This window comes from Candoia aspera, chromosome 3 (assembly GCF_035149785.1).
Source record: "Candoia aspera isolate rCanAsp1 chromosome 3, rCanAsp1.hap2, whole genome shotgun sequence".
Lineage (NCBI taxonomy): Eukaryota > Metazoa > Chordata > Lepidosauria > Squamata > Boidae > Candoia > Candoia aspera.
Window position 1 is genome coordinate 95,357,285 of NC_086155.1, and position 25,060 is coordinate 95,382,344.

Consider the following 25,060-nt stretch of genomic DNA (forward strand, 5'->3'; position numbering starts at 1 on the left):
CTGCTCATCTCCATTTCACGGCCAAAAAGCCAGCGTTGTCTGAAGACACGTCCGCGGTCATGTGGCCAGCGTGACAGTCACGGAACGCTGTTACCTTCCTGCCAAAGCGATACCTATTTATCTACTTGTATTTGCATGCTTTCGAATTGCTAGGTTGGCAAGAGCTGGGGTGAGTGCGGAAGTTCACTCTGCCACACGGCACTCAGGTCTCGAACTGCCAAACTTGCAACCTTCCTGTCAACAAGCCTGGTGTCTTAACCACCGAGCCACCACGCCACCGATGATAGGATATGTGTAAATATATTTTCACTTTACCTCAGATTTTCTGTCCAGTATATTTTGTTTGTCCCTATTTCCTATTCCCTTTTTAAAATCTATGTGCCTCAAACTGTGCCAAAGACTGGTCATGACCATACTTCAATTTTTATTGCCTGTGTACAGGTATAAAACTATTATTTTTATACGAAAACAAAACAGAAAACAAAACACTGACTATTTTAGCCTTAACTAAAAATTAAAATTTATGATGTCTGAAATACTCTAGAGCCAAATGAACATTGCCTGTTGCAGTTGTCCAAAATGCCTATTTTATTTTTTAAGATTAATGGTTCATTACTTCCAGCTCAAGGAAATAGTTTGCCAAATCTTTTTGCCCTCTTTCCCCTGCTCCCCCTCATCTATTATGTTCTCATTTTGGTACAGTTTCTGCAGATCCTTCTAGGAACCAGTAGTCTTTCCACATTACAAATTCTCAGCTTGATTCAGCAACTTTATGCAAATGTGCCCTTTAGGATTATGATTTTCAGAAATGCCATCCCCTCCTAATTTAAAAATTAGGATAAAAATTATTACTCAGCCTTCTTAATGACAGATTTCATTTCAACTGACCACCTCTGGTCATCACATACTTCAAATCTAAAATTATTTGAAATATTTGCCTATTAATCAACCATGTATATATGTAGTTCAGGTAACAAATTAATTTCTTGTAAGAATGATATTTGTGAAACTTCACAAATCAGTGTAAACAGTTACCAGGATTTTATTATTACCTCTTATTTTTGTAAAAGATATTCCACACAGTTGTTTCCCTTTTCATGCATGCAAAACTGTCTCCGCTGGCAAGAAGATCCTGTCAAACGGCAGTAATTCAACATTGTATCTATTCAGTGTGTTTGTTAAGTGCCCCAAACATTTTACCTGCTGTGATCAAATCCAGAACCTCTCCCTGTGGCATCTGTTAAAAAGAAGTAAAGTTTCACACCTCATTGGTTTTGGCTCTTGTCCTTCTCAGATAAGGAAATTGTACGCATAGCCTCGCCATTTTATCAGCTGCCCTAGGACTATGTCTTTACGCCATCGAAACCCACAACAGAGAAGACACCACCCTACAATGCCAGAGTATAAAGCTGTAATGCCTTGCTAGCTGCTGGTTGAAATATAGACTGATTCAGTAGGTCTCTGCTGGATACTGGAGGCTCTGCATTCTAAATATGGCTTAGCAGAATAAGGACCTATCCCTGCTATGAGTGAGTGATGCCTTGTGGTTTATATTCTAGCTGGTTTCCCCTTTGCTGAGCACTCTGGATTGCCAGCTAACTAGTACAGAAGTTTCTAGAAGACCATCACAAGATAGGATCCTCAGGCAATTTATTGTAAACAAAGGTTTCCCCATAAACTTAATTGCAGTGAATATTATTCATGTAAACCTATTTCACATTCACACTGTAGTGGTGCTTTTAGGTGGGACAGTTAGACCTATCTTCCATATTAGCAAAAGCATACAGTTCTCTCAGGCTTATCTTATGAAACTGTATTTCAATCCTGCCCAGGCATCTAAATGCTTAATTCACTTAGGAGGTCTGCAGGGAAATACTGAGGTGAAAATAACTGGAAATTATCCACTCTAGAATTAAATCCATCTTTGTGGTTCATGAAATGCACTAAATAAACAATTTCTCTTTGTCGCTCATATTATTTTCCTCATTATATTTTACTAACATAAATCCCTTTTGTTCAGAACTCATGAAATTTCCATTAAAAGCAACTGAATATAAGTAAACTCTTTCACCTTTGTAAATTCTCATAAAATCCTGCATTTTATTTTCATATTCCTAGCTCACTCAAATGCTACAGTAGGAACATATTGTCAAAAATCAACCAATGAATAAAAATGCACAAAATGGTTTTAGTGCAAGCTGTTTCCAACTTGCCACTCTTGAAACAGAAGTTTTAAAAATTGTTGCAAAAGATTCTTTGAGCATAAAACAAAATGTGGTCATCCCCCCCCCCCCCCCCCACAAACACACACTCTGGACAAATTGTGGCCATTTCAAGCACTGTTTGGAGTGTGCTGAGCTGTTCTAGTCAATTTGATGGAATGTCACCTTACTTTTTGTTGTTTTTATGTCTGACTTTTATTTTTAAATCCTGCCTTGGCCAATAAAACAGTGCTGGGGAAAAGCAGAGCAGGTATGTAAGAAGAACATAAAGCTGAGTGGGGAGTTATTCAGTTGATGCAGTTGATAAAAGGAAGTTCAGGACTGTGGCAAGTAACCAGTGGATTGGCTAATTTACTACCACTGCAAGAATTGGTGTGTATGTACCTGCCTGCCTGGGAACCCACATCTCTTTCCCTATCCTGTTTCAATTCAAGTGGGCACTGTTCTTAGTTTTGAAGCAGTTGAATCAGGTAGATTGTTAGAAAGTAAGAGAGAGGGAAGGTTCCTCTCTCTCAATTTTCCTTTCATTTACAGTTTAAAAGGACGTTTATCTTCCCTCTATCCACTCTGGCCTAGTTAACATTCATGGCTCACCCAAGCACATCATATTGGGACGAGTCCCTGGTTTATGTCATGAAGAGTTGTACACCAAATGGAGGATTTTCTGGGTATTTCACATGGGTGCTTCCCCAGGCCCTGAGCATCACTTGAGATACTTGCATAGAATGGATTCACCATAAAGCTCCCCTGGGTGTCTCTCCATTAGACTCTGAGCAGCACCTGATTGATGGTCATACTGGATGGAGAACCTGTAAGACTCCCCCAGATGACTCCAGTTTCTGAGCAACATCTCATTAATGCTCACACTGAAGGGAATTCTGCATGTCTCTTTATTAGTAACTTATACCTGTGTATTGTAGTGGGAGTCAGCCATCACCCTTTCCTTTACCCCACCTTTAGCTCTCCTCCCAAGGTCTGTCTACCTTCATACACATCCCATGAAGTTGCTGGCTACCAATTATCAACCTGGCTGGGTCAGATAGAATGCACTGGCTTTGAAACTGCATGTCTCAGTCAGCATATGCTGCATTTTCAAAGACAGTTTGCAAGCTTCCCATTAACAAGAGCATGTTTAGGTTTCCATATTCACATATTCATCTAAGCTTAACAAGCCACCTTTTTGTATTGGTTTATATCCGTTCATGTAGAAATGTGCATAGTCCATGTAAAATTCAGAGGAGTTCATATATTAGTTTGGTTGGTTTGCTGAAGTTTATATATTTGTATCCTTGCATGCTCTTATCCCTCATTAAAATTCTCATATTCTGCAATTTACAGCTGTTTAGGATTTGTGTGTATGTATGCTTTTAATGTTTTTAATGAATTTTTATGCAAACTGGCTAGTTTATTGTTGTCAGCATGGACACTTGGTGGTCCTGGGATAAAAAACAACAGAGCAAGGAGCTTAACCTGCATTCCTATTGTTTTCTAAAGCTAGAATACACAAAATATTTCAAATTTTGAGCTGTTTTGAGTGTTGTTTCATTGCATCATAGCCAATTCAGAACATTTTGATGAACTGTTCTAATTGGGGTGCTTTCTTCCAAACTCAGAACATATTTTCCATTTCATGAACATTCCTAGGATTAGTATTCCAGAATGGAGTTCTGCCTTCCAACTGATGCAGCCTAATATAATGTTTAACTTATTTGTTGTCCTATTGGAGGATTCTAGATATCACTGCACGATAACACCACACCATTGCATAGGTTTAGAATTTCTTAAAATAGTATTTTATTTCAATTTATTTTAGTATTTTTATTCTTAATTAATTTTAGATCCTATCATACTTATTGTTTTTGTGTATGTATGTAAGATAACATTCAGATGGTTCTTCACTGGTAGTCCATCTGTAGAGACTGACACCTATGGAAAGTATCCAGACACAAGGCTATCACTAGTATCATTCCTGCCATTGATAGCCCAGAAAATTTTGAGAACTGTGAGTATTTCTGGAGCTGGAGCTCCAATTTGTAGCAATCTTAGTTGTGGTCCTTTAGTAAGAGCAGAAACATTAGATCTGCTGGAGGATTGGTGGCAAAAATATCTGCTTTGTATTCCAACTTGTCTGCTTACATTCTGCAGGGCTCCAAATACAGAATTACTCTGACTAGCATTGAACACCGCAGTGATTTGTCCTTAACAACAAGCAACCAGAATTCAAAAGCCGCAAAGAAACTTTCTTTTGTATATTTTATCATTCCAAATTGTTTTCTGCTTGAAGTTGTTTAATGTATTTGGGTTGAGTCACCAGATGCTCAGCATAGCTGAACCAGCTTGACCAATCATCTGGGAATGTAACCTCTGGAGAGGTCACTGATTCCTTACCCTAACCTACATGTTATATGGGGAATGCTTAAATCCTCAGGTCTTTCACATTAACACTCTCTCATTTACTGTAAAATAAACACTGAAAAGCACTTCTGTAGAACAACAATACATATAATCGTGTTCCAGTACAGAATCATTGGGGCATATATTTAGGGTTCAAACTTGAAAGAAAATTCATGTGAATGAATAGATCCATGTGTCTGATCAAAAAGATTTTTGCCTAACCCCCACCACCAAGATAAAACTAGAGTTTAGGGTAACTTTTAACATTTGTTTCCATCTACACTAATGTATTCTCATAAGCCACCCAGAGTCACTGGTCTGAGATGGGCAGCTATATCAAATAAATAAACAAACAAACAATCAAACAAATAAATTCTCCCCGAAACATGATGGGATTTATTTCTTGATTGCACAAATAGGATTGTGCTATATAATGTGCAATAAACAGTGTGCTATATAATGGCACAGTGTGACTTAAAATATTAAAATAAAGACATACCACAACACAGAAATGTAATGCATATTCATGAGATTTTTGTCATAGTTTATACAATGCATAAAATATAATAGAGATTTCATATGAGAGCATTTGAGTTTATATATAATACTTTTGTTTGATTGCATATTATCTGCATAAGGAGTTCTAAAACTATGGGAACTATGCAATTATTACAGCATAATTTATATAATATAAAGAGAGTATTACCTTTATTTACCTATGCAGGAAAACTATCTTTCAGTCCCTGAATGAGAAAAAAGAAATATAACTTAGAAATTCAATAGTGAGTAGATTAGGTTTTCTTCTCAAATTGAAATGTGGATTAAGCCAGTGGAAATCAATTTTTTGGAATGTGAAAATGAGATAAACCTACTGAGAAGTCCGATTTCCAAAAAAGCAATTTATGAATACAATTGAGAGATTGTTGTGCAAGTAAAAAGTAAAAACAGAATACTAAATCTACTACAACTTAGCCAACCCTTAAAAACTTCTTGTTACGGTGACACATATAAAAAAATTAGACAAAACAGAATTGTGTTCGGTGCCGAATGAAGACATTTCAGTAAAAGTGACTGCTGCATTTTAGAGACAAAAGTGTCACTATAGTACACAGCAGTCCGTAATCTAACTGGGAAAGGCTATTTTCAACTGATGTCCATGAAACTGTAATTCATCTTCATAAATCTCAGGTTGCTAGAATTAGGAATAATCTCATTTTTTTTCAGTGAAAATAAGCATGGTACAATAAAAAGCAACACAAAAAGCAGAGAAGATCAACACAGCATTAAAACTTTGTGGAAATGATAAAATTTACTGGGAATTTTAAAAAAAATAGCCTTTGGTTAGCTTTTAAAACACATCAGACTACTGACTGTTCCTGGGAAAACATTCTACAAGTGGAACACCACTTCTAGGATTTTACTCCAGTTGTCACCCTGTACACAAAAATAAGGGAAGCATAATATCAACTTGTGGTATCTCTGTTTTCCACACTATTCTATTCCTTTTCCTTAGGGTTTGTAAATTGTGGAGCAACATTCTATTGTGAAAAGATTTCCAGAGAATGCAGAAAATGACCTCACAGGCCAGTTTTAGTCTGTGGGATACAAGCTGGCCATTCATGCCTCAAATAAAATTCTCCTTCTCCTTCGTCTCTGCCTCCTTCTTTTCAGATCATGTTGTATGTGAAGAGGAATTTAAATATGCAATGTTGGCTTTAAACTGTATTTGCCCAGCTACATCAACACTTATCACCTTATTAGTTCATACTTCAAGAGGGCAGTAAGTATAAGATTTATCTCATTGGATGGAATGAACACGTGACAACTGGATGTTAGGTACCAGCTTTCTTTGTTCCTGAAGGAAAATAAAAAAAATTACTTGGATCAACAGCCATCTTCCTTTTAATTTACTGTTACACTGGCAAAGCAATTAAGGTTATTGCTTGAATAGGAGAGGCTAATATATCAATCTTATCCATGGCTTAAAGTGGGCTTTTCCTACTTGATGCCACCCTCGGTATTTTGTGCTTTCTGTTCCCATATTCCCTAACAAACACAGGTGAGTGCTGGTAGTTACAGGAAACAAAATACATTACTTTTGGAGGTCAACAGATTGGGAAAGACTGGGTTAATTATTTTCAGGGTTTAGAGATCACTTTCTCCTGTGTGCTTTTTCCCATCCTCTGAGGTTCAAGAGTTTGCCTTGTACCCTTTCTTCTGAGGGATTGATAGCACAGCTTTTTCTGTATTGGCACCGAATGCAGTTTATGAAATCTTTATTCCATTTCACATGGTTATTATGGAATAAAGATTTCATAAACTGGCTACCAATGGAGAAAAAGCTGCATTTCATTCACTTATATAGTATTTAATTTAGTTTTAGGTACCAATGCATCCAATTAAATAGGTAGTATTAAAATTGTCTGTTGGCTGTGGTGAAAAATAAATATATTGAAAGCTACTTTGTGTTTATTTTTTAAAAATATTCAGAAGGCTGGTACATAAATAATGGAGCTAGTCTCTTACTGAAGATACTAAAATCAACCTGTGGTATCACATATCCTCCAACTATAGTTAAAGCCAAGAGCCAGAGATTTACTCCGGGAAGGTGAATACTTCTGAAGAGAGATTGTCAGATTATATAAATGCACACTCCCAAAATCTCTTAATTGTACTTGAGAAGTGCTATTATTTTATCTTTCACCAATCTCTAATGTCATACTCATTTTGTCCAAAATTAGACTTTTTTCCCAATCAAAGCAGGTGATATAGTTTGTATTATTGAAACAAAAAAGTTGACTGCTCTTCGTTGATTGAATTGTCCTAAACCTCTAATTTGTATGTCTTTATGCAACCCTATCATTTATATTTTTGTTTCTTAACTTTTTCCTCCTTCCTTTCCTCCTCCATCCCTGGTGAAATTTTAAAAAGCTAGATAGCAGGGAACAGCTGTAGCTTTCCATCATAAGGATGCAAAAGATGTAGCTAATACATTTCTACCAGTCCTCCAGCTTCTAAAACAAAGGAGTCTGTCAAGAAAAGCTGTGAATTTCAGTGTAAAAAATAACTAGTGTGCTTAATGAAGAACATTCAAAAGTTGGAAGGAAAAAAACAGCTATTGGGGTAAGAATATAAAGTTGACTTTCACCCACAAGGCTGTTTAGCCTTCTGTGCAGCAGTTGTGTATACCCCAAGGTGGATACCCTGCCACACACTGACCAGGCAAATATCAAGATACTAAGAGTGTGCATTTTGTTAGCACCTGCTAACAAACTGGAAAGCAGTCTTGCCTGCCAGCTGAAAGTGGCAGAGAAAATTAGCATTCTTGTGCTCAGCCAAGTATATGCAGAATTCTGAACCAGTGAAAATCTAACAATTTTCAGTAACTCATGGATATTAATTAACATAACACATTATGTTAACAGAAAAAATATTGTTCTGCTAGTCATTTAAAAACTATTCCACCTTAATTTCATATTGCATTTTTTCTATGTTTATTTGGAACATAACAACACAATTCCTGACCTGCCCCGGTTGTGAACTTTCCCAACAGTAAGTTTGTCCAATCATGCAAAATGTTATAAAGAGTAAACTACAGATGGGGAGAAAAGGCAATGGTCTGTGCTGGGGGGAAAAAAATTCTCAGTCATTCCATGCCATACTCGCTGTGACATGAGCAGACCAGAAGTGAGTGCTTAGATGTTGCTGCAAGATGCCCCTCTGCTGTGGGAGTGAATATAGTTGGGCAAGGGAGCCTATTCATATTACGTAAATCCACCACCCACATTCACAGAGTGATACTAATTCATTTTATATATGTGTGTTTCAGAGAAGGCCAACAGTCACCAGAACAGTGGCAGAAAATGTATGGGAGATGCTCTGGGAATGAAGTGTATCACATTAACTTGGAGGAGAGTGTGTTTTTTGCTGAGTATGAAGGAAAGAGTTTCACATACGCATCTTTCCATGCGCACAAAAAGTAGGTTTAGTTTCTTACAGTGAAATGCAATCAACATCCTTTTAGAAATTCCCCTTGTGCTCCACTGAGATTTCATAGTATTGTTTGGCTTAATGTAAGACGCGGTGGCGCTGCGGGTTAAACCGCTGAGCTGTCGATCGGAAGGTCGGCGGTTCGAAACCGCGCGGCGGGGTGAGCTCCCGTTGCTCGTCCCAGCTCCTGCTCACCTAGCAGTTCGAAAACATGCAAATGTGAGTAGATCAATAGGTACCGCTTCGGCGGGAAGGTAACGGCGTTCCGAGTCGTCATGCTGGCCACATGACCCGGAAGTGTCTATGACAACGCCGGCTCCAAGGCTTAGAAACGGAGATGAGCACCGCCCCCTAGAGTCGGATTCGACTGGACTTTACGTCAAGGGAAACCTTTACCTTACCTTTATCTTTAAGAAGACCCTACAATTGAGGGGCTGTTGGATTGCATCTGGATGTAGGCCATAGAAGTAAGCTTGATAGTTGGGAATCTGAGTCTGTTAAATTGGCCTCTTTTCCCACATTAAATGCTAAAATGCATTTAGTCATTGGGCCTGAAAAGAGAAGAATAAAGGCTAAGCTTGACTGAATATTAGCTGTGATTGTAAGAAGCCAAGGTAGATGTCCCAGCAGTGAAGTACAGTCTCTTTCATTGGAAGCTGGAATTATAGGGAAGAGAGGTCCTCCATAGTTCAGGAGAGCCTTTATTTGGGATGTTTTGCAAAGCTGCTATATTTTCTAAAAGCAGAATAAAACTCCTTGCTCTTGGGCTGAATTGTATACAGAGTCTTAGGCAGCTAAAAATGGATATAAAATATTTTCATATTGTGTCTCTTAATTTTATTATAATAGGGGATATGAAGGAATGGATGTAAGCACATACCCTGTGCACTGTTCAATTTTAGCTAACTACATTTCTTTTTACTTTTAACATTAGGTTTGGTGTTTGTTTAATCGGTGTTAGAAGGGAAGATAACAAAAATATTTTGCTGAACCCAGGCCCTCGGTATATTATGAGCTCTTCAGACATATGTTTTTATATTAACATCACAAAAGAAGAAAATTCTGCTTTTAAGAAACAAGAGCAGCATCGGAAAAATCACTCATCAAGGTTGTTTTATCACGGTCCTTCTCGGCTGCCAGTGCACAGCATAATTGCTAGTATGGGTAAGCAACGCTGTTGCCTCATTAAGACATAGAAGAGGATGTAAAATGTAAAAGAAATAAAAAATAGTGTTTTGACTTCTTTAAATACTACACACAGTGAAGTAGAGCTGGGGAGAACAATAGAAATGGAATATTGAACCTTCTCTTTGAATAACTGGTACATACAGATGCATCATTTGCAAGCCAATTGGACTTGAAATAGTGCTTGTTTTTCATTCCATCAACCCAGAGTTTCCATGTTACTGAATCAAATATGAAACTGATTTTTCTGCTCACCCTCCCATTCTGAGAAATGCCCTAATGATGATCAGACTCCTCAAAGTCAAATGAAATCACAATTACAGTGACTGTTGTTCAGTCTTTGCAGTGACTGGCAAAATGAAGGAATTGCCATCAGCATATTGTCTATGTCAGCCTTTCTCAACCTTTTGAGGCCTCAGGGAACCCCTTTACATTCAGGCTCAAATATAGGCCAGGAGTTACAAAATTATTGTATTTGTTTCCTGTGTAGGCCTGTATATATGCATTAACAATGCTCTTAAACTAAAAATAAAGAATGAAAATTGCCTCTTTAATGTGAAGTTGCCCGAATTTGAAATAATTTTTTAAATAAATTGTGATCTCCCAGGGAACCCCTAGTGACCTCTCACGGAACCCTAGGGTTCCACAGAACCGTGGTTGAGAAATTCTGGTCTATATTGTGGTAGGTTATTTCACAAAGGGTGCAATAGAGAGGCAGAAGTGATGAATAATCCTGTCAATGGGTGCCTTTATTTGTGTTACATGGAAAACTACTCCCTTTCCCTTGCTCCTGGAAGCATTCCCCCCATCCCAAACTGCCCCCTTTAGGTTTAAAGGCCTTGTCTAAACATGGATTAACTGAAAATATAATATAAAATAAAATACATTTCCCTTTTTCTTTTCTGGGGTTAAAGTCTCTCAAGAATAGACAGTCTTCAGGATCTGTTACTTAAGCCTTCCCCTGAGCTAAGGCATTTAAAAATAGCATACTCTCTTGAGTGAATGCCCTTCAGAATAAGAGTCTTTTATGATATTGCTGTCAGGGGATTGGGTTCAGTTTTACATTTCATGTGTAAGACTTCACTCCATTGCTGGCCTGCAGTGTGATTTTCTCTTGGCACCGGTGTCCTCACCCATCCACCTCCATTGTTTTTTTTAAGATTTTTTTTTTATCCCACCTTTATTATTTTTATAAATAACTCAAGGCAGGAAGCATACCTAATGTCCTTCCTCCTCCTATTTTCTCCACAACAGCAACCCTGTGAGAGAGAGTGTGACTGGCCCAAAGTCACCCAGCTGGCTTTCATGCCTAAAGTGGGATTAAAACACACAATCTCCTGGTTTCTAGCCTGGAGCCTTAACCACTAGATCAAACTGGCTCTCTTGGATTTTCCTTGCTTGAGTCTTGGATGACTGCATACTTCTTCCTTCAAGCTTCCGTTTCCAGGAGTTCTCCAGCCTGTTTTTCCTGTTGTTGTCTCCCATCCTCCCATATTGCTCCCTTAGAACCTTCCTTCCTGTCTGATGCTGTGTCCTCTGCCATCTAGTTGACTGATCCAACCAGTGTTTGTTGCTTCTGTGTCACTTTTTATGTGCTGACCATTCAAGGGAGGGGAGGATGGGATTATCAAAGACAGGAAGAGAATGGAATTCGCAAACCAGAAGGAGAGAATGCTGTCAGTGGCCATGGCCCAGCCATGCCACCCCCTCCCCTCCAATAATGGTTGTCACCAGCCAGTAATTCTCCAGGCTCAGACGGTGCACTTCAGACAGCTGCAGCCTACCTGCATGGGCTTGGAGACTCGCTCAGCCAGCAGTGTACCAGCAACTTCAAAGAAAGGAAAATCATCATTGCCCCCATGCCTCACACAGTCTTCTTCACATACATCTGATGGGCTATGATGACCCTAAATATTTAATTAGATTTTTAATGTTTTCAGTAACAACAACAGTTCCTGACCGCTCTTTCTATAGGTTGGGTGGCAGGTAGCAATCCGCGTGGTCAAATATTTCATCCCAACTACCAAGCAATTTTTGTTTGTTTGGCTTGTTTGTTTGCCTCACAGGGACAAGCCCAGCAAAAAGCAACTGGTATGGTGCTCTTTGCTATAACTGAATGTATACCTCTGTTTTGTGCCTGAAAAAGAAAAGTGTGACTGCTTTACTCTTGCACAAATAATACTAGCATTACAAAACAAACAAACAAGCCACACACCACCCTGATCCACCACCTTCAATCTACTACTGGTAGTAACCTTTGTATTTACAACATTCAGCCTTTGCAATGCTTTTCAGTGAAACACCTGAATGCATTTACCTGTCTTCCTTTTCCTTCCTTTACCTGTTTTCTTTCCTAGGCTGTTTGGAACCCACCCAAATGTACTCTCCTTCTTAGCAAAGCATTTAGAAAGACTATAATAACTTATCTACAGGCAAGCAGCTGTGAACAGACTTCTCCTGCCTGTTACAATGGCTCTTTTTTCTGAGAGCCATATGCTTAGTAATTGTTGGTCTGTCACAACATTCCACCCTGCATATCAAACCATTCAGTCTAAACCAATAACACCAGGCACTGACTAGTCTTTACTGCTATACTGATTAGGGGGCAGAGGGGGAAAAAAACTTAAAAAGAACCCAATCAAAAGCAACAAACTCAAGGTCCAATCACATTATTCAAAAGAGCCCATAATACTAGAAACATCTGAGCTTGAAACAAAACTCTCAGATGTTTTTGGCTTCCTCTGAATATTCAGAACAACCCTTTGCATTCAAATTTGTTAGAATTTAAATCTCTTGTGCACCCCTCCTTGCTAGGCCCTTTAGTCTTCATGGTCACATCATTTACAGTATGTTGGTATGGTTTTCCCTTCCTCCACTTCAAATCTTAAATCATTTTCATTTTCTTCTGTTTCCTCCCGCCCCCAGGAACTGTTGCTATAGATTTGCAAGATACAGGCTGCAGATCTCCAAATGCAACTACCTTAACTCTTCCTTCGGAAGCAGCCAAAACAGGCAGAAGACCCAGCATTGCACCTGTTCTGGAAGTTGCAGACACTTCAGCGCTTCATAGCTGTGATCTCTTAAGTGACCAGTCAGAAGATGAAACCACGCCCTCTGATGAAGAAGTTTTGAATGGTCTGGAGTATGTAAAATCCACACTTTTAAATGAATATGTTTAGAAACACACCGAAGTAGAAAAGAGAAATTAGTTGTTTGTTATAGAGTTCATTTGAGGCATCTCTGGATTGTCCCAAAATATATACAGGTAGTTCTTATTTAGTGACTACATTTGGGAGTGGCAATTTGGTCATTAAGTGGTTGCTAAGTGAAACCACAACTATGCTTATGATGTCACTTAAGCTTTTCTTTGCCATACAGATCTGTGACAGTCACAAAGTTGCTTTTTCATCACTGTGAATGGTCACTGAACGAGGCAGTCGCTAAACGAGGACTACCTGTACTTGATCTAAAGCAGGCCTGCACAACTTGTAGTGGAGAAAGGGCCACACTGATAAATTAAAAATTCTCACTAACCACAACCTGGCACATAGATCAGCTGTTCTATGGCTAGCAGAGTGGGGACAGCACTGGAGCTGCAACGGTGAATTTATTACTTTTTAAAAAAGCGCCGGCAGCCACATGTTGCTGGTCTGAAGGATCAGATGGTAACAAGAAAGCTGAAAACAAAGAAACAACAGGAAAGCCATATAATACTTTTATAGTCTGTCTGCAATATATAACTGAAATTAAAACATAAAGTGAAATGGCACTGAAAGCCCATATGAGCATTCATTTCTACAATATACCTCAAGGCAGTGACCAAAAACAGGGGCATATGTATTGGAATCAGAGTAACTCTTATGCCTGTGTAGATATTGAAGAAGTTTTTTTGGTTCAACAAAGACTTCAACAAAACATCTTTTGAAATTTCGCTTTGGGTGATGTTCCTCCAAGGCCTCTTTTACAGCTTTCCCTGGCACTTGCAAAAGCTGAAGGGCTTCTGTGCATGTGCAGAGGATGCACAAAAAGATGTTTCTGATGGTTGCATGTACAGAAGCTTTTGCAAGTGCTGGGGGAGGCTTTGAGGTGACCCCACTCACCCCTCATGGAGAGAAACTGGTTGCTTCAACAAGACACCCACATGGTTTTGATGCGGCCTTTGCAACCCAAAGTGCCTCATCAAAGCAAAGCAACTCTGCCAGCTCAGGCCTTATATTTTATTTATGTATTTATTTATTAAATTTATATGGCCACCCACCTCAGTCAAAGTGACTCTGGACAGCATACAATAAAACCAAAATTAAAACATTCAGTAAAATCTGTTAAACAATAGACATGGATAAAAACAAAATAAATAAAGCAAGATCACAAGAGGGGGTCTAATATAGTCAGTTATATACAATAGTATACAAAGTAGATATAATACAATCTTCTGTGCATATATTGTATAACTAGCAAGAGAGTCAACTCCCACATTTGGGGATAGTGAGGCTTTCTAGGAATAGAGCAGAAGGGTACAGTAAATGCCCCCAAAAGTAACACGTTTATTGCACAGAGAGAGACACACACACACAGACACACACCATCCATATTTGAGCCATGACTGAAAATTGGAGAGTTCAATAGGAGAGAAATTTAAGATTAAGAAACAATCGGCCTTTTGAGAGACATAGTACTGCTTTAGAGCTGTATGATAGTTTAATATTTTCTAGTTGCCATAGAGTGTCTCTTGAGTGTCTGCTTAAAAAACAGAAGTTGCTGTGCATCTCAGACAAAAGCAACAAAATTAGTGGGTGTGCATATGCTCCTAAATGCAAAGAATGAGTTCAGATTCTTCTTTATTTTAGGTATTTAAAAGGCTATCCCCCTTACTCACCTTATATAGGAAGTTCTCCTACCTTCTGCCATTTGCTCCATGAAAAAGTGCCATTTTGCTGTCTCAGATTAGATAAGGTAAAGTGATGTTCTATGTATATACAATGCTTCTTCTGTGCATTTATTTGTTTTATTGATAAGGCATTCAGACCATGTTTATAATTTCAACAGTTAATTCAACTCTGAGTTATTAAGGTCACCATACTATTTGATTGTCTGGTGGTAGAAACTGTCTGGTGGTAGAAACATTGTGGTTTAGGCTACATCAAATTTAATCTAGCCACATCCTGAAATGTTATCCCTGCTGAAATGGAATTTCACCTTAAAACATGGGCTGGGTTGTAGCTTTCAGTGACTATTGTGAGCAATAGGATTGCAACATACAGTGCTCAAATGCTAGCTTTGTTTTGTTAAGCCTAGCCCAATTTTATTTCTACATGAGGTGATGCATGTTTAGAAGGTGAAAGATTTTCGTATCCAAGATCAGAAAATGCTTCTTTTGTTTGGTATGCCAGACTATATGAGCTTCTTATTGTTTTCCAATCCCCCCATGCAAATATAAAACCAAATATTCCATGTTTTTCAGGGAAGACTGTTTATAATGAAACTGTTGCCAATATAGCATGGAATTTTGACTCCTTTTGTCTCAATAAATGCATTAGATATTCTCAAATATCTTCAGTGACAGTAAATATCTTAAATTCAAAACTCAAGTAAAATAAACATGTCAACAGTTAAAATATGAGGCTTTCCTTAAAAATGGAGTTAGTGAAAATTTAAATAGACCTTAAATGGTTAAAAGCTGGACATAAAATGCTACAAATACTTTCAATATAGGTATACTTTGGGGCTAAAATTTTCGAGAAGTGGAAAAATTTTACATCCAGCAGATGACAGGTATTGTGTTGTCATTCTTTTTTCCTGTGATTTTTTGGGCGTATTCTAATTTATTGATTTTAGGGATGCCAGCATAACTACTATGAAGATGCCAAAGCTTATGGATTCAAAAACAAAATCATTATAGTCGCTGCAGAGACTGCTGGAAATGGACTCTACAACTTTATTGTTCCTCTCAGGGCTTATTACAGACCAAAGAAAGAGCTCAATCCGATTGTCTTGCTGCTGGATAACCCGTAAGTGGACTTTTTGTCCTTTTATCCCAAAGATACAAATTCAGATTTGGAACTCTGTATGTATTATGTATTGTTGATACCAAATTTATTAAACATGTTTTAATTCAGAAGGATTGTAACACCAATGCCTGGAGATAGTCGTTGATAGGAGAAATATCAGATTTATTTTATGCATCAAAGGTGGAGTTTCAAGGACCAAGGTATAACTGCATTTGCTATGAACAAATGACTTTGGATGTCATAGAAAGTTAAACAAATCATTCATGAATTTTCATTATGATCATTAATATCATTATTATTTTACTTGGAGTTGGAGATGCAGTTCTGAGTGGTTTTGACTCAAATATTCAAGTAACTTTCCAGGCTATGGGCATTATGCACTTGACTATTGCTATTGGGAATAATTTGTACTGGGGATAATTTTCCATTTTGGACAGCAAAAGTCCAAACTTGATGCAGTTTTCTTGAAAAGGAAATCTAATGTTGATATCTTAGTAGCATGAAATCATAAAGAAAATCTGTAAAACTTAACTTGATGCTTAAATTGCTGGATATTTAAAATCTTCCAGTTGAGATGGGGGGAATCTCTCTGCTTCTCATCCCATCTTGGCAGACAGTCATTGTTATGTTTTTAATTTGCTTTTATATTTTGGTCCAATAAGAAGAGATTGACAGATATATCTCTAGTGAAAGTTCTCTGAACACTCTGAATGTGCCTAGTAGCTTCATATTTATTGTTGCAGAGATTGGATTATCCTTCCTCTAACAAAAACTTCTGGCAGTTTAAGCAATCGAGGGATGCAGAGAAACTACAGCAAAGGGATAGGTTTTTACGGTATTTCTTATTCCAGAGGTATGGAAAGTGCAGCCTATTAGTCCCTCTTTTGAAGTTCCTAGAGTAGATGGGGCTATTTTTTCACCCCTTGTCATGCATCTATTTTCACCCTTTAAAATCCCTGAAAGGTCAAAGAATGGATCAGTACTTTTGGAATGTAGCCCTTGTTGTACACAAAACCTGGTATGAGCCTGAATGTTGCTCGTTCCTACTTTATGTCATATTGTGCAGAAAATTCAGCCTATACTAACAATGATATCTTGAACCTACCAACTCTTGTAGATGTCTCAGATCTCTCCTGCATAGGATTTGTACTGTGGGGACTGTTTTTTTTTTTTTTTTTTAATATTATGTCAAATTTAAGAGCTAATTTCATTGTGGACTGATTTTTCTGAGTGTAGAACGATAATGCCCTCTAGTGTTTGAACTGATTTTTTTAAGGCTCATATTTTAAACACATAATTTTTAATATATCATTTCTCTAATATGGTTTTAATTACATTTCATCATGGTTCCTTATGGCTTCTAGCTGTATTTCCTTTTTTTTTTTTTTCTGAAGGAAATTTATCAGCATTTCCAGTGATTATGAGGTCTTCCAGCATAACAAACATTTTAGGGATCATTTTTCTGACCGTAATAAATACAGTTTACATGTCAGTTCTCTACTCATCCCATAAGTGTAGGAAATAGATATTTGTGTGCTTCACCAATGCTTAAATTCCACTGATCTGTTTGAAATTATGCTGACAGTTTTGTTGTGGTGTTTGATATACCACAGCTAAACTCAGTTTCCTGAGAAAACCAATTAAACCAGCTTTATTCAACCACATGCCTATGAAGGATGTCCATATCTATCTCTGAATGAGCATTAACATGTTTTGTATGTTACTATGTTGTGAAGTAAGGGGGCTCAATTTTTTTCCTACTACCCAACGCTTCACTGGACTTCAGGTATCATCATGTAATTAAGGATGTTCTCCTGCTGTCATATTACAGTTAGGTAACAACTGTTTGGAGAGATACACCCTAGGTTTTGGAGGGTGTTTATGGCTCTGTGACCTCAAGTGCACCACTGCATTTATTTCTTTTTGCACTCATCATACCAGTTTGGTCTAGTGGTGAAGGCAACAGGCTAGAAATCAGGAGACTGAGAGTTTCTGCCTTAAGCATGAAAGCCGGCTGGGTGACCGTGGGCCAGTCCGTCTCTCTCAGCCCAACTCTGTCTTGAGTTATTTATAAAACTAATAGAGGTGGGATAGAAAATAAATAAATAAAACAAAATAAATAAATACGCTGTATTTTGAGGCAGAAAATACTTGTAAACTGTACTGCACAATAAGCTCTAAAATAAGCTTAACATAAATTAAAGAGGAAAAACATCTCTAATACCCCTCCATACTAAATTGGGAGATAATGAAAAATCTAACCTTGACAATTTGCATAATGTCTGTTAAGCACAATGGAGGCTGCCCTCTTTGCCTCATATCGTTACCAAATTTGTGCTTCCCAAATAACTATGCAAGCCCAAATGCAGTTTTATCTGCATATTTAGATTGTTCCAAATTGCTGCCCAACTCCCCATGACTCTGGGCAGCTCACAACAATCAAAGAAAGAAATTACATCAAAATCAATAAAAGATAAAAGAGGGCAAGCGTGACAGACCAGATGGAATGAAGCGAGGGGTCTCACTCTCTCTCACCAAAGGCAACAGCAGATTGGGAGCCATCTGGATCTCAGGGGGACCTCATTCCAGAGGCAGGCGCTGCTACAGGGAAGGGACGCTTTTCAGCAGCGCCTGATAGATAACATTTTTAATGGAAGGAACCCAGAGGTGCCAACCCTGCAAGATCGAGGTGGTCAGGCAAAATAGAATATTGCTTATGTAAGGCAGAAGTGTGCACAAAATTGTTAAGTGTTAGAGAAAGCATTAAACAATGTCATATATATGAAATAATTGTTTGCTCAGAAAGGTCCACAATAGGCAAGAAGGTCTTCATAAATGTGTCTATTAGAAGAAATATGCATGAAAGTCAAGCAGAATTCTACAGACTGTAGAACAGTTTTCAAACCAATGAAGAAACAGGAAGAAGCAAACATATGGTTGTAAAAATGAGACACTAGCAACATTAAATATTTTTCCACTATTTAAATTGTATTTAATGTTATTACTACTAAATAATTGCCAGTGCCCACACAATTTTTGTGATACTGTCTTTCACTTTGTGACCTATCTGCTATATAGGCCAGATATGCATTTTCTGGATGCAATCTGTTGGTTTCCAATGGTTTACTACATGGTGGGCTCTATTGACAAGTAGGTAAAATGATTCTTGGTACACTAAATGTTATACTGTATTGTATGTGCAGTACCATGTAGTTGCATGCATTTATTTAGTGCTAGTGTTTTGAAGTTGTATCATTGCATGCTTGTTCGTTCTTCAACCTTCTGAATCTTTATATTCCTTATTAAGATTTCCTTTTTAAAAAGGCACTCCTGGTTTTATACAGGGTAATCTACAATTAAATAGTAATTGATATACAGTTCAGTCTGTATTCTGCCCATACCATTCAGCAGTGTAACCAAATGCTCAGAGAGCCATGGGCTCTCCATCACTGAATGAGTTAAGCAGAGGCTGGAGAACCATCTTTCTGGGATGCTTTCATTTGCATGGAGAAGGGGGCTGGGCTAATTTACTGTTTTTCCAATATCATCCACTTCTGAATTATTTCTGGAACCTGGTGATCTGTTGTTTGGATGTATAGTAAGGAATTTTCATCTCCACGTCCTCTTCAACCTGATGAAATCAACTAATTGATAAACCCTATATGCAAAATACTCAGTTAAGGTGCCTGTGTGCAAGCACATATTGGCTGTTCTCCAAAACCTTCCTGCCTCCGCTATGGACTATCAAAACTTTAACTGCAGTTGCTGCAAAGTGTTAGAGCCTTCAATCCTACATTCTAAGGTTTAAAAAAATACTTATTTTTTTTAAAATGCTTAAATCTTAGATGAACCAGCAGCTACTACTTTAAAATAATGTAGAGTTTGATCCTAAGTCAAATAGGATGCTTCATTTTGAGATATTCATTTCACTTTTATGATTCTGAAGGTAAACAAAATCCCTTAATATATTGCCAGTTGACTGCTGTTTATCTTATTTTGCTCAGTCTTAACCTAGCATGCCTCAGACTTAAGTATCTTTTCTGATTTTGTTTATAATAGATTGTACAATAGTAAAATGTTTTCAAAGAACAATATTTGTATCTTTTAGATTCTTCTCAAAGATGGGAAATATAATATGTATGGATGTTCTAATACTTTGCTATTTTGATTAGAGAATATGCTGGTTTATATAAAGGCTGCTTCATATATTACGTAGCAACAAGCCAAGGTTTTAATTGGTTCACTCTACACTCAGCAGAGAACCTCCACCACACCACCTCCTCAAGGAGCATTAGTATAAGAAAAATGCCTCTTAGCATATTTGTTGCAATTCATACTTTATTTGATACATGGTAGATACAGCAAAAAGAAAGTTGAGTACCCAAATTAAAGACTGTAATGCATGGAAAAATGTTTGAAACAATTATCTTGATAATGAACAAAGCAAGAGAAACAATGGGAGGCAGGTACAGTTCAAAATATTTTGTCATCTAAAGTAAACTATTTGATATGCCCATCTAGACCTCCTCCCTTCCTTTCCTGGGCACCTGTAACTGCAGTCAATGCTCCTTATTCTCCTTTTCCTTGCCATCCTAAGCCAGACATTACTATACTGTGCTATAATTCCTTCCTCAGACTGAGGAATAGTAGGTGAGATAATCGTAGAGAGGGTGTGTGTGTAAGTAATAGATGAATATTATTTCATCTGAGTAAGAAATATATGGAGAATGAAATCATAAGAGTTATAAAGTAGCTATAGTGAGCAGCCTATAGCAGCAATGAGAACAGATGGCCTATGATAGTAGGAACGTGCTTTCTCTGCCAAATGCATCACCGGAGTCGAGAAGCTCTAATTATACCGCGCCAGGACTAGCCCTGCCTGGGTTGCATTATGTGAACTATTTTTACATTTTGTCTCTCTCCTTTGATGCAGATTAATACTGTGCAGAAAGGTGTTGTCATAATGATTTAGAATGTAGTTTAATTAAAATCCTTAGGAAATATAGTTCCATGACTTAAAATAGTATTTTAATATAAATACTCAAGCAAAAATTTAGTAATATGTAAACATTGAAATATTTCATCCTTCATTGTTTCTAGCAAGTTAAGTCATTTCTGTTCATTAGCAATATTAGTGTCCAGAAGGTAATTCAATCATCAGTAGAATTACTCAGATTGAGAGATTTAATGCATAACATGAATTATAACACTCCCTCCCACAACTTCCTCCTCCTCCTTGAAGTAATTTCTTTCTCTTCCTCACTTACCTATGGTTATATATTTTATGGCACTCTCTGTCATTAACTAAAATCCACATTTAATAAGAATGTGTAAATACATTCTGAGGTAGATTTCAGAGCTTCTTTTAAAGGGGACTTAAGGCCGCACTTATCTGAGAGTAAATTACATTGATAGCTGACTTTTAATTAATAATGTACAGAACCTCACTGTTAACTATAAGCAGATTGTTGCAAATAAAATTAATCATAGTTACTCATGGGTTTGGGACTGTGATTCTGAGAAGGGAAGAAAAAATATGCATACCCAAACTGCTCCTGCTTAGTTCATTATAATCAAAATGGAACCAAATTTATATATCTGCTCATCTGTTCACACTACATGATTTTGGGAACAAGTTAAGCATTTAAAAAAACATGGTATACATTTGTTCCCTTTTCTCTATTTTCATGTTTGTACAAATTATGGGGAAAAAAACCTCTCTTTATATAAAAAACTTATAAGCATGCCAACAGGTAGTATGGGATGAGTCCTGTCAATTGTAAGATACAGAAGATAAAATCTATTCAAGCAGCTACTAAGTATAACTTTATGATTACAATTTGGTCCCAATTATTCTATTTTATAAATCACTGAGCTTTTTAAATATATGGCTAACTTATTATGACATATATATATATTTGACTTCATATAACTTTTTGTTCTGTTGCAAAAGTCTAGATGATATGCTAAGATGTGGTGTGACATTTGCTGCCAACATGGTTGTGGTGGACAAGGAAAGCACTATGAGTGCTGAAGAAGAATACATGGCAGATGCTAAGACAATTGTAAATGTACAAACCCTCTTTAGGTAAGTGATTGTACAATTATTTACTTCCTTTGTTTTTATGGAAACGTAATATTCCATTTACATTCCATAAAAATGTACAGTTTTAATCTTATAAATAGACCTGACCAAATCAGATTTATTAGTGACATTAGTGACTGATCTGTCCCTAAAACTTTGCATCTGATGTAATATTATATAGAAAAATCAAGCAATAAGACAAATGGATTTATTTCCAATATTGCACCAAGAGTCCTAGTGTATTTAGTTATACCCTGGTTTAGCAGGAAACTATAGTTTCAATTAAGTATCAAGTAAAGTCATCTCTTTCTGATGACCTTAGATGCTCCATCTCCATCTCCATCTCCACTGAATATATAATATTCAGAATAAGTAAACAAAATCTTCCAGGCATTTTGCCTAGTAAGTCCTACAAGTGAATAATTAATAATCAAATAGTAAATTACTACATTATATTTAACCGCTTGGTAATCTGTGTGGGTAAGTCACAGTGAAACAGATGTCCATTGCTAATTAATTATATTGTGTTTATTGCTTTGAATTAGCTACTGGTTACTAAGTAGTCCTGTTGCTGTTCATCAAAGAACACAACCTGATTAGGTTTGAACTATATGCTGTCCCTGACTTTTGCAGCAATGCAGAATTTGTTAAAAACTGGGCCTTCATAGAGCCAATTCTACTGGGACAAGAGAGATTATTGAACAGGCTTAGGCATTCTCAAAATCCAAAAATGAAACTATAATTAATAACCAAACAATGTATTAGCTAATATTTGGGATGATGAAATCAAAGAATCAAATAAGAGCAGTAATAATTATGAAAATTTAGCATTTTATTCAATTAATTGAGAGAATAGCAAAGTGTTCAGAGAGAAGAGTGTTCTGTTCAGTGGGAAAAAGAGGGAAGTTGAAAGAGTAACACATTGAATTCAATAAGTTTAAAGAATGACAGGGAAATGGGGAAGTTTGAAGAAAACATTCCCTTTGTACAGCTATGAAAGGAGAAGGCAGGAAGAGAATCAAAGATTCTGGGAACTATAAAGAAAGCCAGCATTTTGGATTTATAAGATGCAACTTTCACTTATGCATACTCACACAGAAATATATGCTAAGGAGTAGTACCTTTTGAACAGATGCTACTTCATTTAGGAAGGGAAAATGAGAGAAGGATTCTGAATTGAAGAAAGCAGAGGGGGAAGAAAAATCCCCTTTCGTTTCCATCATGTTCATAGTTTTGGGCCATGAAGGTCCGTGTTTGATGAATCCTCCAACAGTTGGAAGGAAAGGAAGATATAGGACCCTATCAATAACTTCTTGCCAGTGCTCTTTGGCTGGATCTGCTCAGTGCATTCCATGGCTTTCTGAAACCATGGCTGTCCTAGAGAATTCAAAACAGCCCAAAGATGGGTATCGCTATACTGCTCCTTTGTCTCATGGCTTCAGATGGCTCCAAGAGGTTCCTCTGGGTTAAACAAAAGGCTGGCAAGGGAGGAGGGAGGAGCTGGATTGTTTGTCCCTCTCTGCAGTTCTTGAGAGTGATTTCAGCTATAGATGGAAATGAAAAGAAGAATAGATTTTGCAATAATAATATTTTCATAGGTTTTTTTTTTTTCATGTTGCTACTAGAATTGCTGTTTACAGGTTATGGAAGGCATCCACATTTTTTCCACTAGGGTCCTTCTCCCAACTGGACATGCCTGCCAAACTTTTTCTAGCACACAAGGGACTAAAAAAGGGAACTGTTCTCTGCAAACAGTGTTCCTGATCTCTTGGCTAGACCACTGTATTAAGTTTGTGCAAACCTTGAGCCAAATCAGGGATACAATTTAGAGTAGGTGACCAAATCATGTAACAGATTGGTTCAGATGGTCTATCTCTTGTTTATTTATTTATTTATTATTTTATTTATCAAATTTGTCACCACCCAAATTTCCTCCTATCAGAGGGACTCTGCGCAGTTTACAACAAAAGTAATCAATTAAAACAATAAATATAAAATACAAATACAATATACAAAAACATAAATACCATTAATAAATACATATAAAGATAGAAGTAAAAATAAAGTCAAAGTGGCAAGATCTAACACAGCCCATGTACGTGAGGAGTGCTCTAGGGTGCTAGCCATCTCCAAGTGGAGCTACACCCTTCTCCGCCCCAAGCAAGACAGCAGAGCCAAGTCTTCAGGTTCCTCCGGAAGGCCAGGAGTGATGGGGCCAGCATCACCTCCAGGGGCAGCATGTTCCACAGGGCGGGAGCTACTGCAGAGAAGGCCCATTTCCTGGACCCCACCAAACGGAATTCTCTGGTACTATAGATGTGGTCTGCAGCATGCCCTCCCTGCATGATCGGGTGGGACAGGTTGATGTAATGGGGAAGAGGCGGTCCCTCAGGTAACCTGGCCCCATGCCATGTAGGGCTTTAAAGGTGATAACCAACACCTTGAATTGGACCCAGAAGCAGACTACTATCCAGTGCAGCTCGCGTAGTAGAGGCGTTATGTGTGCCGATCTAGGGGCACCAAGAATAACCTGTGCGGCTGCATTCTGGACCAGCTGTAGCTTCTGGATACTCTTCAAGGGTAGCCCCATGTAGAACGCATTTCAGTATCTATGTGGGAGATAACAAGAGCATGAGTGGCTGTTCAAAGGGCCTCCTGATCCAGGAAAGGGTGTAATTGGTGTGCAATGCAAAATTGCGCAAAGGCCTTCTTGGCCACAGCTGCCACCTGCTCTTTGAGCAGGAGCCATGAGTCCAGGAGGACCTCCAGATTATGCACTCGGTCTATCTGGGGGAGTGCAACCCCATCCAGAATCAAAGATGACAAAGTCCCAGATATGGAAGATCCATTAACCCACAGCCACACTGTCTTACCAGGGTTCAGCTGAAGCCTGTTGTTCCCCATCCAGACCCCCACAGCCCTCAGGCACCAAGAGAGGGCAGTCATGGCATCACTTACCTCACCTGGGACTTACCTCATCTTGTTATTTAAAAGATCCTGAAAAGAGGTCATTCAAGTTATGCAGATTATCATATTTAAAAGTCCTGAATCAAGCTTCAAAGTCATCTCTTTGGTATTTGAAGAACTGAGGACAATTAACTAGTAAGACCAACAACTAATGTACTAATTAATGTTTGAATGTACTAATGTTCATGCAGAAGCCTAAGCATGAACAT

The 25,060-nt window shown here is 37.8% G+C and overlaps 1 protein-coding gene across 1 annotated transcript in view; it reads left to right on the top strand.

Moving 5' to 3' along the window:
* The window catches only part of KCNT2 (potassium sodium-activated channel subfamily T member 2), a 240,259-nt gene that overhangs the window by 160,615 nt on the left and 54,584 nt on the right, over window positions 1-25,060 (top strand). Inside the window, exons 14-21 of the mRNA XM_063298399.1 lie at window positions 6,288-6,396; window positions 8,446-8,595; window positions 9,541-9,770; window positions 12,717-12,933; window positions 14,639-14,744; window positions 15,627-15,799; window positions 18,878-18,949; window positions 21,753-21,887. Of these exons, the coding sequence (XP_063154469.1) occupies window positions 6,288-6,396; window positions 8,446-8,595; window positions 9,541-9,770; window positions 12,717-12,933; window positions 14,639-14,744; window positions 15,627-15,799; window positions 18,878-18,949; window positions 21,753-21,887 (1,192 nt within the window). The remainder of the gene's footprint in view (window positions 1-6,287; window positions 6,397-8,445; window positions 8,596-9,540; window positions 9,771-12,716; window positions 12,934-14,638; window positions 14,745-15,626; window positions 15,800-18,877; window positions 18,950-21,752; window positions 21,888-25,060) is intronic.